General features: G+C 43.7%; 2 protein-coding genes across 11 annotated transcripts in view; both read left to right on the top strand.

Annotated features, from left to right (window-relative positions):
- Positions 1-249: 249 nt before the first annotated feature.
- SIKE1 (suppressor of IKBKE 1) lies at positions 250-8,992 on the top strand. 2 transcript variants are annotated; one of them, XM_081009926.1, is made up of 6 exons: positions 250-406; positions 998-1,166; positions 1,280-1,385; positions 2,636-2,778; positions 3,639-3,752; positions 6,811-8,992. In XM_081009926.1, the coding sequence occupies exons 2-6, from the start codon at positions 1,008-1,010 to the stop codon at positions 6,928-6,930; spliced, it is 642 nt and encodes a 213-aa protein (XP_080866052.1). In that variant the 5' UTR covers positions 250-406; positions 998-1,007; the 3' UTR covers positions 6,931-8,992. The 2 variants fall into 2 exon arrangements, with proteins under 2 accessions (XP_080866052.1, XP_080866051.1); XM_081009925.1 differs by lacking the exon at positions 250-406 and adding an exon at positions 707-803.
- A 4,328-nt stretch (positions 8,993-13,320) lies between these two features.
- The window catches only part of CSDE1 (cold shock domain containing E1), a 28,251-nt gene continuing 25,616 nt past the window's right edge, over positions 13,321-15,955 (top strand). For 8 of the 9 annotated variants that reach the window (XM_081010307.1, XM_081010309.1, XM_081010310.1 and 5 more), the window contains exon 1: positions 13,321-13,456. The gene's annotated coding sequence lies outside the window, so the exon portion shown is untranslated. Of the gene's footprint in view, positions 13,457-13,927; positions 13,952-15,955 lie in introns of those variants that run through there. The other variant, XM_081010308.1, reaches the window with a different exon arrangement.

The following is a 15,955-nucleotide window of genomic DNA, read 5'->3' on the forward strand; positions in this document are numbered from 1 at the left end:
CTTTCAAGCTACGAGGCTGCGCCTGACAACTGATCTTGAGCCTTTGGCTCCTGCTAGCGGAACCGCCGGGCCCCTTACGAGGCTGCAGGCCGCAGAGATGCTGCAGGCGCAGCCTTCCCCGGCCGCTGCTCCGCCAAAGGAACAGGGAGGCTCCACCTGTTGGATTTCCGCAACCCAAAGGGGAGCCTCGACGCCCGCCGCCTGCAACCGGAAACCGGAAGTTTCTCCGGAGAGCTATGAATTTCCCTCGACTCGGAGAGGAAGGAAACTTCATACCGGAAGCGGCGGCGACGGCCGAAGCGCGGAGCCCGTGACCTCTGCGCCCCCTAGTGTGCCTCGGAGCCGGGACCCTCTTCGCTGACGGCCAGAGGGAGGGAAGCCGGAGCGGGAGACGCGGCCGGAGGGGGTAAGTAGGAGGGCGCGGACCGGGGGTCGCCTCCTGGGAAGGCGAGGGGCTGCCTCGGGGTCGCCCGGGACTGGGAACGGCCGCAATACTATGTTGCCTCCTTTCTCCCATTCACTCCATGTCGGACGCGGAAGGTGCCGCCTCCCCGGGAGGCCACTAAAACCGGACCCTGCTTGCCTGCCCTTCCTAGGACACAGACCTCCCTAGAGCACACAGAGTGGGGCTGGGGGCATCCGTGTCGTGTGGCCAGTTCTGTGTCCCAGCCTCCTCTAGTGCTTTCATATGAAGACACCTCCCCCCTCTCAAAAAACACCCCACCATAATATTTATTTATTACATTTATGTGGTGTACATGGTTCTCTTCTTCTCGGCTTCATCCTCTCCACAACCCTGTGAGGTAGGTTAGGCTAAACGATGGGGACTGGCCCAAGGTCATCCAGTGAGCTTCATGGCTGAGGGGGGATTCGAACCCTGATCTCCCAGGTCCTGCTCCAACACTCTAACCATTACACCACATATTTCAAAGCCTCATATACTCTGAGCCTGGCTTTGATAGCTCTTGAATCTTAACCCGATCCGTTCTCCTTTCAGTTCTCTGACAATGGCCTGTACTATAGAGAAGATCCTGACCGATGCACGGACCCTGCTGGAAAGGCTGAAAGACCATGACAACGCAGCTGAGTCTCTCATTGACCAGTCCACCATGTTGCACAAGCGGGTTGTGTCCATGAAGGAGGCCGGCACACCTCTTTCGCACAAGGTGAGTACGGACCCAGCAGCGTCGGTGTGAAAACATGGGTCGGGGTGAGTGGAATGTTGTATGGATATTATTAGACTGCTCTGGGTTCACATGGACCATCTTTTCTTTACAAGTATCAAGAGGACGGAGCTGAGCTGAAGGACATGTCTAAATACAAACCTCATATTCTGCTATCTCAGGAGAACACTCAGATCAGAGACTTGCAGCAGGAAAACAGAGGTGAGCATTGTGTTAGCGAGGTAACTATGAGCCCTCAAGTGACTTGTTTGGCTGCAAGGGTTAACCAGAACATAATGCAAGCCTGCACCACTTATGATTGTCTTGAACTGAAGGATGTAAAGAGCACCCATGCCTGTGTGTTCTAGTCACAGCTCTAAACAGGATTAGTCCTTGGATATGGTTGCTCATTTCACAAGCACCCTAATCCTAAACATACATACTTCAAGTTCAATTGATTTCTGTGGGACTAATGTCTTAAGTGTGACTACTGATCTAATTTCTTCATACAAAGTGGTGTGTGGCACCTGATGAGTGCCACATTTTGTGCTGTAGCACAAAAATATATCTGAATACTGCCCAAATATTCTTCTCAGTACCGGTTCCTTACTCAATTGCATTCTTGGTGAAAGTTGTCTTTAAAGCTTGATAATAAAATTCTACTATTTCTGTGGCCTGTACACATTTCACCTACAGTCCTTTTTTAAAAACTGGCACCCATTTACTTTCTTTAACCTGATCACTTTCCCCACTGCCTCCAAAATACAGTCTGAACCTGAATAGCATGGCAGTATTGATGTTTATGATCTATTACTGTATCTTAAACTTCATGAATTTATGAGTTTTTCTTCTAAAAATTTAGAAAACTTCAGGGTGCTGGGGCCAGTAAAAGTTCCAATATATTTTAATTGATAGCTTCAGCCAATTGTAACTCATCTAAAAATTTAAGTTGTTCATGTTTTGGGGCTGAATTAACAAGTAAATTATTTGAAATGCAGTTTACAGCCTTTGTGTACTGGCCATTACTGTACGGTATGTCAGATGCATCGGCTCTTGAGAGCATGATAGCGACAGTAGGATTTCCCAAGACTGCCATCCTGAACAGACACATCTTGAACAAAATGGGGCTTATATCCAAGTAGATGTACACAGTATTGGTCTGGAAACAAAACTGAATAAGTGCTGGACATATAACCAGAGTTTGAATCAATAGGTGAAGTACTGTACAGTTAAGGAAGGCCAGACCCATAAAGAATTTCTTGAAATTTCAGAAAATTGAATTATTATTATAAGAGTAAGAAATTGTGTTCATAAGGCACCAGTGGGCTAAGAAAATGTAAGGATTTGAAAATTATTGTATGTATAGAAGATGGAGAGGTAGGATGCACAGGGAAGTTGTACAGCTTTAATGTGACATTAGAATATGGAGTTTCTTCCTAGTATTTGCATTGAATTTGTGTTATATTTTTCAGAACTGTGGGTTTCTTTGGAAGAACACCAGGATGCTTTGGAACTTATTATGAGCAAATATAGGAAACACATGTTACAGCTGATGATGAAAAGAAAAGATGTGGATGCTCAGCCAATTTTGAAAGTGCATCAAGCTCAGTCTGCAGTAAGGAATTATTCTATTATTCTTTTTATTCCAGAAAGAAGATAAGTTTCCAATAGGAAGAAAGATGAGTGGCTTAGTTGTTGTGCTCTGATCCAATGATTTTTTTCCCTTGCCTCTTTTACATTTTCCTCAAGAGTTTGTTCTCTGAAACATCTTCCTTCCATTAGTGTTCACAGCTCACAAGTGCCTTCTCTTTGTAAAATAAAGTGTTGCAACTCAGCCACAAGGTACCTTCTTTAGAATTCTTATAAAGAAAATTACCTGGTATATCATTCATATATATATATATATATATATATATATATATATACATACATATATATATATATATATATATATATATTTGCAGTTCTTTGTGACTTCAATATTGTAAAATGAGATACCTTTAATTTGTTTTTGTACTGCTTGCAAAAATACAAACCAGTTATAAGATCCAAGAGATTCTCACCACCACCACTACCTTAAAGCAGCCAGTATGTTGTAATTAATTCTGTCAGATTGCAACCTGAAGATCTGACCTTCCCTCTTAAACCTTCTGGGATAGCAGGAGAACATGCAGTTCCAGTACCTCCTGCCACATTCTGTAACAATCCCTCTCCTCTGTTTGTGACAGCAAATGAGACTTTGGTTTTACCACACAGCCAGTTAAGGGAACCAACATGGGAATATGACAGAAGGCACAGTAGAGCAAAGTTCAGGAAGAAGCTCAGATGTACAATATGGCAGCACTAGGTCCAGTGAGGGAAGGATGTAGATATGACTCTTTGGTTCCGTGTTCTTTGACTTTTCTTTGGAAATATCTGATTTAACTTGTTTTTCTTTTTATTAGTTTATAATTTTGCTTTCAAATCTGCTTACAGGAAATTGAGAGTCAAATTGACAGGATCTGTGAGATGGGAGACGTAATAAGAAAAGCTGTTCATGTGGACAATGACCAGTATTATAAAATACAAGAAAAGCTAGCACAGTTAGAGGTAAGATGCTGGACAACTGTAGTTGGGGATAGAAAACGGGGAGGCTTGTGCCTTACATTGTCAGAGGGTTCTTTCAGCCTCCAAGCCTAAACGAAAGTTGGTTGCTGCTTTGTTAAAAGCTAATGCCTGCCTTGAAGTTCTGCTGTGCTCTTGGTACAGCTGATGAGATAGGAAAGCTGGCAGCTGAGCATCATGAAAGTAGAATCTGCAGCTGCAGAATCCTGCTCCATATCAAAGCCCTTAAAACTGCAAGTTAAGAGGCCGCAACTCTTGGAGTCAGGCTTGAATTACTGAAAATTCTGTTGCTTCACTCTGAAATGAGACACATGAATTTACTGGAGGGAAAAGGGTAACGCTGCGTAGTATGAAAATATGGTTTCAAGTTAGCAATTAAGCAGGTTCATTGGGGGATACAGCATTCAGTAGAACCTTACGACTAGGTACAGCAAGGAGCACCATGCAACCACTGAAGCTTTCTCACATGATTAAGAAACAGCAGTTGAGGTGGATAATGAAAATCTTAGCTTATCCCTCCCCTTTGAAAGTCGGGTAGGTGTTAGTCTGACGCAGTAGAAATATATTAAAAAAATTAAAAAATTGTCCAGTAGCTCCTTAGAGATCAACTAAGTTTGTTCTTGGTATGAGCTTTCATATATGAAGAAGTGTGCATGCACATGAAAGCTCATACCAAGAACAAACTTAGTTGGTCTCTAAGGTGCTACTAGACAATTTTTTTAATTTTATATATATATTTCTGCTTTGAAAGTCAGTTGCAGAGGGAGCCTGTGAGAGTAGAATGGCACTGTATGTGGACACTGAAAAGCAAATAAAATGAAACTTATGGTTCGTTTTATTTTCCTTTCAATTACCTCCTTAAGGAACTGCCATGACTCAAGCTCCTCAGGCAAGTGCCAATAGTGGTAATGTTTCAGCACCTCTAAAAATTATTACTATTTTATGCACTTCTTTTTACATGAGTCCGAAGGCAGTTTACAGACATACAATAAAAACAGCTAAAATAGTTTTAAAAGCTGAACAAAGACAATTAAAGATAGGTTTAAAAAAATAATGCAAAATAAACCTCTAAAACAGAAACCTTTTCATCCAACTGGAAAAGCTTGTTCAAACAAAACTATCCTCAGTTTCTAGAAAGTACAAATAATGGGTGCCTGTTATACCTCAATAGGGATGTTATTCCACAAAACAGGATTCAAACTCAGTTTATTAACCCTCATCCAACCCATCACTGCACCCAGACTGTGGTCTGGGTTCTGTGCAACCACTCCCAATTCAGATGTTGCAGAGAAATGGAGCTTGGTATCACCACAGTACTGATGACACCTCACTACAGTTTATTGTGGGAGGAGCAGGGTTTGATGGTACTTTTCCATTGGCAAGTAGGAGTGTTGCCAGATGGCCCTAGGGTCACCTAGTCAGGTGGAGAGCTGCCACCAGTGGTTCTGCCTAGATAGCCAACAGAAAGTTCTGAAACAGGATGTTTTTGTTTGGAGGAGGAGGAGTTTGGATTTGATATCCCGCTTTACCACTACCCTAAGGAGTCTCAAAGCGGCTAACATTCTCCTTTCCCTTCCTCCCCCACAACAAACACTCTGTGAGGTAAGTGAGGCAGAGAGACTTCAGAGAAGTGTGACTAGCCCAAGGTCACCCAGCAGCTGCATGTGGAGGAGCCGAGACGTGAACCCGGTTCACCAGATTACGAGTCCACCGCTCTTAACCACTACACCACACTGGGGTATCTGTGGCTTTTGATGTTCTGGACCAAAGCCCCATGAATCCCCTAAGGGGTCTAAATTCAACCACCCCATTCCAGGGCTTCAGATGATCCATAGTGGGTTCACCGCTCCCCTCCACCCCACAGCACCCCAGATCATTTGGATTTCTCTGCATTTATGTGTAGGAAACTTGAGCAAAGCCTCCATTTTTAAAAAAGACCAAACCAGGATCAGTTACTGCAGCCTCTCCAAATGGTTGCTAGATATTTTTTTTCTAGCTGCCTTTAAGGGAATCTTAAATATGAAGGTACAGCATTGTTGTGAAATACTATCTCACCAAACCAGCAATATGAGGATAATAACACTGGATAGCTTTTGTATTGGCACCATTTTAGTGTATTTTTTAGAACTTCATTCTCCAGACAAGTTGGCCTTGGTTTGAAGAAGCATGCTGCTGCTAAATTAGTACAACAATTTAAGTCCTGGATTTCTCTATGAGCAGTTGTCCCTGTTTGTCACTCTTAATGAAAGATAATCATGACATGCAAACCAGGAAACCAATCTCCAAACAAAGGATCTGTCAGTCTAATATTATAGTCCGGCCATATGCGTCCTTTTGCTGTAGGAAAACAGCTTCCACAGAAGATGGGGATTAGAGTCCTGCTCTTTAGGAAAACATTCAGGATTGGACAGAATGTGTGTGTCCCCCTCTCCTGGTAAACTGGACCAATCAATATCTTAAGTGGCAAGCTTATAGAAAGCCACTGAGGGAGTCTTTATGTTAACAGAGTTTCGCTTTGGTCTAAAGACTAAAGCACTGAACAATTTAGACAGAACCAGGAATAATAAGGTGGCTACTTGGCACCCATGGGGTGATCCTGACTCTCTTGAAAAATTATTGCAGACCATTTAAAGGACATTCAAGGTTGGTGGTCAATAAATAACTAGGCCAGGAAGCTGTGTGTGTGCTTGCTAGGTTCTTGTTGTCATGGCAACAGAGAAGAAATACATATAAGCCCCAGGCTGTGTCCAGAATAGGAGTTTGAGCAGCTCTTAAAATGGATGTTAGATCACCAAGCTGGCAATCACCAGTCAACTTGGCCAACGCAGGTTTAGTACAACACAACTTGTGAAAGTGCTGATAGAAATGGATCTGTAAATCATTAATGTTTTCTCTTGCTATTTTTGTCTAATAAATGAGACCAATATTTATTTGTTTATTTACATTTGCCAAGGGTCTGGATTTAGTACTATCTTATACTAGCACTTATATAACTGTCACTGCTTTGCTCATATGTTTGAAACTGTTTTTATTGGTTTTATAGCTTGAAAATAAAGAGTTGAGAAAACTCTTAACAATCAGCAGAGAATCTATCGAGGTGAGGCAAGAAGAAATGCCTGATGGTGCTTCTCAATCCACAAAACAACTGTCTTTAAATAGTTGATCTCTGAAGCTGGTAAACTGCACTGCAGGAAGGAGTGTGCTTATTTTACAAGCTGTTCTTTTAATTCCCTCATGTCTCCGTTTGGGTATCATTCCAGCCTTTTGCTATATTATAGACTGTGTTTTGTGCATAGCTGCCGAAATGACTCCCTCTGCAGGCTGAGGTTTGCCCTGCTTAATCATGCACAGGAGTAGTCGTGCAGCTATAGTCCTAAGCAAATGCTTTCTCAGGGTTATCCTTGTTTTCAGAAATCTCAGTTGGATAGGACAACTTGATCACTTTTGGCTTTTCCAGTGTAAGTACATTTCTTTAAAAGTCAGACCTTTATAGGAAATGCAGCAAAATAGTCCGAACAGACTTATTTTCTTAGAAGTTTATTTACTTTCAAGCAAATAATGCCTAAGATAAATTGTCATGGAGAATTTAGGCACTCCCATTCTTAATTTGATTTAATTAAAAGTCTAAGCAGTATTTTGGTTCCATTTAACTACTGTTTACCAAAATTACTTGTCTTTAATACATCAACCAATATAGAAAGTAATGCACAATTATCTGTAAAAGTATTCTCTGAAACCCTACATGTGTGAGTGCAGTGGCTGCACACACAGAGATATCATAATGTATAACAGAATCTTGCATTTAGCACCCTGTCTAGCATGCCAAACCATTATGGAGGTCCTTGAATGCCTCATGTATTTCCATCCATTCCTCTTTTCCCTCTCCCTCTCCCTCCCCAACGCAAGGAATCTGAGCTCATGTTCATTCACTGAGCAGAGGTGGCATGTACAGACCACAAATTCCTTGTAATTGCTTGTCTTTGCATGCATGTTGAGGGTCGGGGGGGGGGCAAGATATCTGTTAAATCCCTTGGAGACTCCTCTGTGTGCAGGCATTGCTCTTGCATGGGGAAGAAATCATGCCCCATCTATTCATGTTTACATAGTACTGAAATGATCTAGAATGATGACTCTTCCAAAAGCAGCATCCTTTGGAACTTCATGCTAAGTATTTCAAAATTTACTCTTTGTGAGGTATTGATAGTAAAATGCTGCTGTTTCTAGATCCCCCCCCCCTTTCTTCTACTTGAGACTTCAGATGGGTGCTGCGTGGAATCTTGTTTGTGTACTTTATTGAAGATCTTGTCTTCATGCTGAGTAGTTAAGGAAAGCATTCACCAAACAGACTTGAAGACAAATAAATTATAAAGTGATTGTATAGGAACCTAGCCAAGTCCTGTCTTCATTTATAGTGCTCTGCAGTTTATTGTGTGTTCTTCTTAGCTGCTCGCTTGCAGACTCTCACATCCTCATACCTGATAGATTCTATGACTGTCTCAACATTGTGCTTGTGATTGTAGAGCTAGAACTGGAGACATGTCTAGCCTGTGTGATCACATCTGTATAAATGTATTTGTCCCCATAGCATGCTTCCATCTTGTACAGCATATTGCTTATTGCTAAAGTGTTGTAAACCATAATGAATGGGAAAGAAGATATTTCAATGTTTCTGCTTTCTGCTGGTAAGTTTCAGAGAAGGATCGATTGCTCAGTGTTGACTTGAGCTTGCGGCACATGTCGTTTCTCCATGTTTATCATTTTCCCCCATCAGTGTGGTGGAGAGGAGAGCCGGGTTTATTCTTCAAATTCATCTTTTGGTGTTTTTAAATCCTTACCAGTCAGTTTTACTTTGAAGACTGAGCTGATAAAAGAGCTGCTGCTTTTGTGCATTATGCAAACATAACCTAATCAGCAGGACAGATTCACCTGTATATCATCACTTTGCAGTGTTATGCCTTAAATATATGCCATCAGTGCCACCTTCAGAATCAAACAGGCTCTTGTTATGAGCGGCAACATGTGCTTAGTCCGTGCATAGATTCTGGATTATTTTGTAAATACCTTTGAGGGATGTTACAATGTACATAAGTGGGTTACAGAGCTGTTGTGCTATCGTTTGCCATCTTATCTGCCTGCTCTGATCAGTGAATTCAATCTTGTCTTTACCTCTCAGGTATTAAATATGTATATTTGTTCATTTTCCTGAAATAAATGTTTTGAGGCAATATTATGTGTTGTGGCACTTTTTGTACCGTGGGTAATTTATGGACTTACCTTACCATTGGCCAGTACCATTGTTTGCTGATTAACCACTTGGACCATTGCAAGTTACGTTCTGTATTTATCTGCAAATTAGGCTGAGTAAAGGGAACTGAAATTGGCATATGCTGGCTATAAATAGGTGTTTAGTGCAACCATGTTTATCAAACCAATTAAACCCTTAAGAATTTCATAAATGCCTATATTTAACTTTGTAAAACCAAGTTTTATTTCAGTCATTGACTGAAACAAAATGTACACATTCTCCTTCATACATGAGAATGACAAAAGCAAGCCTGTTTTCAAACCTAATTAGTAATTAGCTTTTCTCTAAAATACAGTCTAGGACACACAATATGAAATACAGTTAAGTAAAAAGTACAATTCAAGCTGTTTCCACTGCAACAGTGCAATCCTATACATGTCTACTCTTTAGGCCTCCTCTCCCTCAACTACCACCAGGCAGCAGCCATTCCATCAGGCCGCCACAGTGGGGGAGGAAGGAAGCAGGGCTCATTCCATCAACCAGCCAAAAGACCAGCTCCATCAGGTGCCTCCTGCCTCTGAGCTGTTTCTAGGCCAGCTGGTCATTGTGAAAACTAATCTTTAATAATTGGGACCTGAGTTGCTTTTTGGTCTTTTCTCCCTTGCCCCTTGTGTTTTGAGATGGTAAGCCTGCAGGCAAGGTCTGTCTTGTTTTCATTGATTATATGTAAGCCACTCTGTGAACATTTTTAGCTGAAAAGTGGGGTACAAATGCTCCAAATAAATGAATTGTTTTTATTTAATTTGGGTCTTTGAGTAAAGCAAGGTTGGGAAACCATTTTTAGCCAAATGGCATCATATCCTTTTGGGCAACATTTTGGGACTTGTGTGCAAGTGAACGGATCTGGAAGGAAAAGTGGATTGATGAATGGAGGTAAATGTTACAAAGGGTCACAGTCAGCTAGTTTCTAAATGCACACGTACTTATCTGGACGTAGGACAGAGGTGTAAGAATGCATTCCAGCCAGGCAGAAACTAATGCAGAGTGAAGCAGGGCCAGGGAGGGGTGTGTCTTGGAGAGAGTTTCGAGGCCCAGATAAAGGAGCTTGGCCTGAAGTTCTTCCCTGGGCTAGAACAACATAATCAAAAGTGTAAATGTCAGTCAGTATTAGCAACAGGAGATGAAAATGCCTTCACTTGCCAGTAGGTAAGGTAAAGGTAAACAATAGCATCTGTGTAGAGAGACTGCCAGTCAATCCTCCCTAGTCCACCAAAGAGAGATCCATGACATGAAAAATACATCAGATATTGTATCCTTTGGAGAGTATTGTCTGGTTCACACCTGATCATGACCCCTTCACCATCTGTAGTTTAATTGGAGATGTAGCCAATGGAAAACAAGGTAACCTGCACCTTTGCCCTTCAAGAAAATTACTTTGGGCCATAATGAATTGAATGTGGAGATCTATCTATCTATCTAAAGAGAGCAATTTGGTTAGGCATTTAATTCTAACTTGCAAACACAACAGTTGGTGATAATATTTGGCTTCCTCTAGCAGCTTTCTGCTATCCTGCTAGGCACTGGCTGAAATTAGAAGGGAGAGAGAACCTGACAAAGTAGAATGTTCAGTATTTTTCAAACAGAAACAAGTTTCTTTCAGGTGGCCACTGAGTAAAATTATCCTTGCCTCTTATATGTACAAATGTGCTTTCTTTGTTTATCAGCCTTTTCCTATAAGTCATGTTTTGCAAATAATCTGTGGCTTCCTACCTCCCACAAATCAAGAATCAAGTTTGTCTACATTTTTCATAAGTGTGCCTCTAGCTGAAAATTGCTTTGCAGTTAACAGCCACTGCAAGAATAAAATAACACATTTGTTTTAGAAAATAGGCATTCAGTTACCAGCCCAAGATTGCACCTAATTTTACAGTGATGCTCATAATGGTTTGGACCTAAAAGTAGAGTGCTTTGGCTCATAGAAGGGGGGCTTGTTTGCACTCTTCATTGCAGCAACACCATACACCCTTAAAAATTATCTCCTGAAGGTTGGAGAACGATCCAGTGGCTTTGGAGGGTGAGGAGAGACTACATTTGCAGAGGGGGGAAATCTGCAACCCTATCATGAGTGTGCAGAAATACCTTCTGTGTGTGCATATTGGGACTGGAGTCCAGGCCTCGGATTGGTTCACTAAAAGCACTGCCTTTGAGTCAATAAGGATAGGGCATCCCAACCTGCTTCAAGGTAATTCACCGACACGATCAGGGTTATGTCAACAGCCACTGTTGCTAGATATGGCATGCCAATATCCTGCATAGCTGTCACAAAAAGTAATTTATGTGCGCTCCTAAATCCAGTTAAGGAAGTTGCATACCATATTTTGCTGATACATAGTAATTACTATTATGGAGTTACAATTATAATCCAATGCAACAGGCTAAACTAGTCTGACTACTTCCAAGCAAAGTGGTGTACCATGCAATGTTGCTGTTGTGTGGGAGATGATAGATATATGTGTGTGTGTGTGTGTGTTGTGTGTGTGTGTGTGTGTGTGTGTGTGAGAGAGAGAGAGAGAGAGAGAGAGAGAGAGAGAGAGAGAGAGACTACTATGTGACACCTTGCACAGAGGACCCAATTTGTTTGTGTTTTATAGAAAAGGGAACTGGAGGCTTCTTGGTGGTCAAAGGTGTAGGAAGCTGCAATTCCAATTTGGGGATTAACTGTAGCTCAGATAGAGCATCTGCTTTGCATGCAGAAGATCCCTGGTTCAATTTCCAGGTGGGGCTGAGAGAGGTCCCTGCCTGAAACCCAGGAGAGCTGATGCCAGTCAAGGTAGACAGCACTGAATTAGATGGGCCAATGGTCTGACTCAGAATAAGGCAGTTTCCCATGTTGCAGGTAGTTCTACAGATACTCTTATTGTAAATGGAGGCAGCCACTCAGTAAGCTAGAACTAAAAAGGTAGAGCCAATAGGCAGCTCCTAAAGTGCAAGGATGTTTTCAGCATGAACCTTGAGATATTTGTGGTGGTAAACAAAGGAGGATTTAAAATGTATCAGAGGAGGAAATGATAGCCCTGTGAAACATTATAAATCCTTTGTTCCTTGTCTTCTTGTCTCCGTTCATTTTTCTTACAGCCACCCCATTCATGTGCCTTTTGCTTCCTCTGCATAAAGAATTGTTAATTCTCCCTCTGCCATTCCCTTTTTCTAGCCCCAAGTATTTTTGCAGGGGCCTTAGGGCATGCCCAAGCAGCTATTCCTCTGTGTTAATGAGACTCTCTGCTTACATAGGTTATTACACAAGCTGCTTTGACTCTTCACATTAGTCTGCAGCTGAAATAGCTTAGTTTAGACTGCTCAACCTGCCCTATCAATGCTTCTTACTTCCAGGAAAAATAAGAGTAACGGAGGGATGAGAGGTGTGGAAAAGCACACTATGCCAAACTAGAAAAGCTGACAATAGTTATGCCAATGCAAGGTAATTCCCAGTGCCTTAGGCTACAAATCCCTACACATCATTCTGAATTGGACACATCTACCCATCTTACGTGAGGGAAAGGAAGTAGATGCAGGGCTGGCTGAGGGAAAGGACAAGATGGTTAACAGGTGAAGCTTATTCCTGCATGGAGATGGGTATAGCTTCCCCTGCTGAATCTTGTGTCTCTTGTGCAGCTGCTTAGAAGTACAAGAGGCATGCAAGAAAATAAATAAATAGTAGTAGTCGTAGACTGTGGCCTGGAAACGGCCTGCATTGTAGGCATGTGAAATTATGCGGTGGGGTGGGGTAGGTGGTGCTAGCAGCCAACCATATGCCTATAGACATCCTGGCACTGGGGCTAATAGCCATAGGCATCTGATTAGCCAATATTGGAACAGGATGCTGGGCTAGATGGGCTGCTGGCCTGATCCAACCAGTTCTTGCGTGAGGGTTGATGGGAACTAGGAGTCCAGTCCAGCAACATCTGGAGGGTCATAGGTTTTCCGTCCCTACTCTAAAACAACTGGGCAGTTCACATCCTTCTGCGGTGGGTTTGTAGTGTTACTGTGTCATTGTGCTGGTTTGATTAGGTGCCTTCCGTTTGCCGGGCTCATGGTTCTCATGACCTTTGTTACACATACACCCATCTTTTCACATTTTGCAATAAAGATGCAATTCGTGCATCTCAATATCGCAGGGCGTCTCCTTTAAGCAGCGGCTCCCCCGAAAGGCGGCCAATAAGTAAACAGAGAGCAAAGGCGCGCATGCGCTTTTGCGCGGCTACTTATCCCGAAGCCTCCCTTAGAGCCTGAGCTCCCGCTTCCACCCCCCCGCCCGGCCTTGCTGCGCACGCGCGGAACCGCCCTCCTCTCTGCCCGCGAGTCTCGCGAGAAGCCGGGATTTATTCCTACGTGCTGTGCCGTGCTGCTCATGGCGGCGCTGGAGCGGGGGCGCTGAGCTGTTGGGGTAAGTGGGGTTGTCCCTGCCGGGAGGCCGGCAGCCTCCTCTGCCCGCCCGGCGCGACCTTGACGGTGGCGGGCAGGGAGAGCCGAGGGGGCTTGGAATGTCGCCTGTCACTCTGTCCCAGGGACCAACGGTCTAGCGCGGGGGGAACCCCTCCCCCACCCGCCGTGTGCCCTGCTCGTTTGACAGACGGGCGCAAAGAGGCGGGGGGGGGGCGGGAAGGGAGGGAGAAGCGAGAGAAAGGGAACCTTGCTGGGCCGAGCGGGCTCCCTCGCTCTCTTCTCTCCCCAGCTTCCGTTTGTCTCCAGGCAGGGGCCTAAAGAGAGGGAGGGAAAGGGAGCGGACTGGTGGGCCCGAACCCCGACATCACTACGGCTCCCAATGTGCACCGCGCGACTGGCCTCCCCTCGCAGGGGCCGCTGGGGCTTGGAGTTCAGGGGCGCGGTGCTCTGGGCGGCCGCGGCGATGGAAAGCACTCCAACTCCCGGCGCGGCGGCTGTAAGCTGCGCGGCCACTGGGCCTTCTGGGGGGTGGAGTCCTGGCACCTCGTCTTCGGCGGAGCGGAGTGGGAGACGGGAACTACCTCTCCCGGCATGCAGCGTGCGGGTGCGGGGAGGGGAAGAGGAGGTCAATCTTCCTTTGTGTGAGGGGGAGCGGTCGCCATTTTCCTTCTCTCCCTCGCTCTACCCCCACCGCGCCCCAGCCTCGAGAGAGGGGCAGATAGTGGACACGCCCCAGGCGCCTGAGGGGAAGAACGTGCCCGTCGGTGTAACCGGCCGGAGGGGCGCCCAGGGCTGGATTCCGGCCTTGGCTCGCCCCCAGGCGCCGCAGGGCTGGGGCTTTGGGTTTCCGCATCTTTTCCTTTTCGGATGCGGACCCCCGCCCCGCAAGCGTTAGATCGCCCCTCAGTAGTAGGAGCCACCATCTTGCTGCCTCAGTGCCATGTGCTGTGGCTTTCTTTAATGTGATGCTGCGGCACAGGGTGGAATGGCCACCCGTAGCTCCTTTCGCTCATGTGGGCAGCGGTAACGAAGCTGAGGAAACAGACGATTGTCTGGCACCGCTCTGCGGGCGTCAGAAATCCGTTTTGAGTGCTAACCCTACAACTAGGCAATTCAATTCATTTGCTGCAATATAGAACTATAAAGCCATTGTAATCAGATCTCTCAGCAATATTTTGAGGCTTTCTTCAATTATTATTACATGCTGCCTAACCAACATATTCGCCCTTTAGGTTATAAGCTTTAAATATGGGTGCAGTCTGATCCGTAAGCCCCCTTTAAGAATAAAGCCTTCTTAATTCTATTGATGCCTTTGATTTGCTGGTGACTTTGTCTCCAAACGATGACTATTTGCTGATTTACTCAGTGGGAAAGGGGTATATAACAATACTGAATTCATAAAAGCGATATTGAATTGCAGTGCACTCCTGTGTGTGTGTATATATATATATATATATATATATATATATATATAAACACACACATATACACACACACACACACACACACTCTTGGGAGTAAACCCACTAAATTTGGTGGTCCTTTATCCTAAGTTGCATGGTTACAGCTGAAACCCATACATGTCTGTTCAATAGGATTAGCACTCAAAAATTATGTTTAGGATTGCATTCAGCCTCCTGTATAATTTCCTTTAATTACTGCTATCTCTTAATTGCATGTGGATTCTTCTGATCTTGATTACCAATATTATATTTAGCTGATACCAAACAATGTTTTCAAAGACAAAACTCTTTGGTAGATGTCTCTGGAAACATGTAGCAATGCCTTGTTAGTGTTGCAATCTAAATATGGCTGCCACAGCTTACATCAGCTGTGTAGACAATGTACAGAAAACTTGACTCATGTCAACAAAGTACAAAAAAACAAAGATCACTTAAGTCATAAGGGGGGAATACAATTGAACTTGCTTTTTACTGTGCCTAACTTGAGCTAATCCTTTGTGGATTTATGTGTTATCCCAGAGTCTGCTGCATTGGAGGCTTGGCAGCTGCACTGGGTGTTTGCCATTGGGAGGAGTATTTATAGCAGCTGAGCTGAAAAGTAAAGAATTTAAAGCACAGACATGCACACTACTGATTTCACTGAACTACAGGCCAATGCTTCACAACATGGGAGGATCAACATATTTTGCCACCAAGTACAGGGAATAGTTAGGTTTAAACTGATTTAGAAGCAAGCCCTTCTGAGCTTGGGAGTTCTGTGTAAAATATGCATAGGAATTAAGACTACATTCAGTGGAATGGGCACTCTTAAGCATGCTTATATTGAAGTAATAACTTTGTTTTAGTTGAATTTAATTTCAAGGATGTGCTTAGTAGTACAGCATAACAGCATTCTAGATTACACCAGCTAAGCTAACCTGGTTCTATTCTTACAAAAATGTTCAATTTTCTTATCCTGCATGCTGACCTTCCTACTTTGATTGGCTAGGAGAGATTTGGGATGTTCCTTTTTTGCCTTACTAAGTATCTTGGTCTGT

The sequence above is a fragment of the Podarcis pityusensis genome (genome assembly GCF_964106645.2).
Source record: "Podarcis pityusensis genome assembly, chromosome: 6".
Classification (NCBI taxonomy): Eukaryota; Metazoa; Chordata; class Lepidosauria; order Squamata; family Lacertidae; genus Podarcis; species Podarcis pityusensis.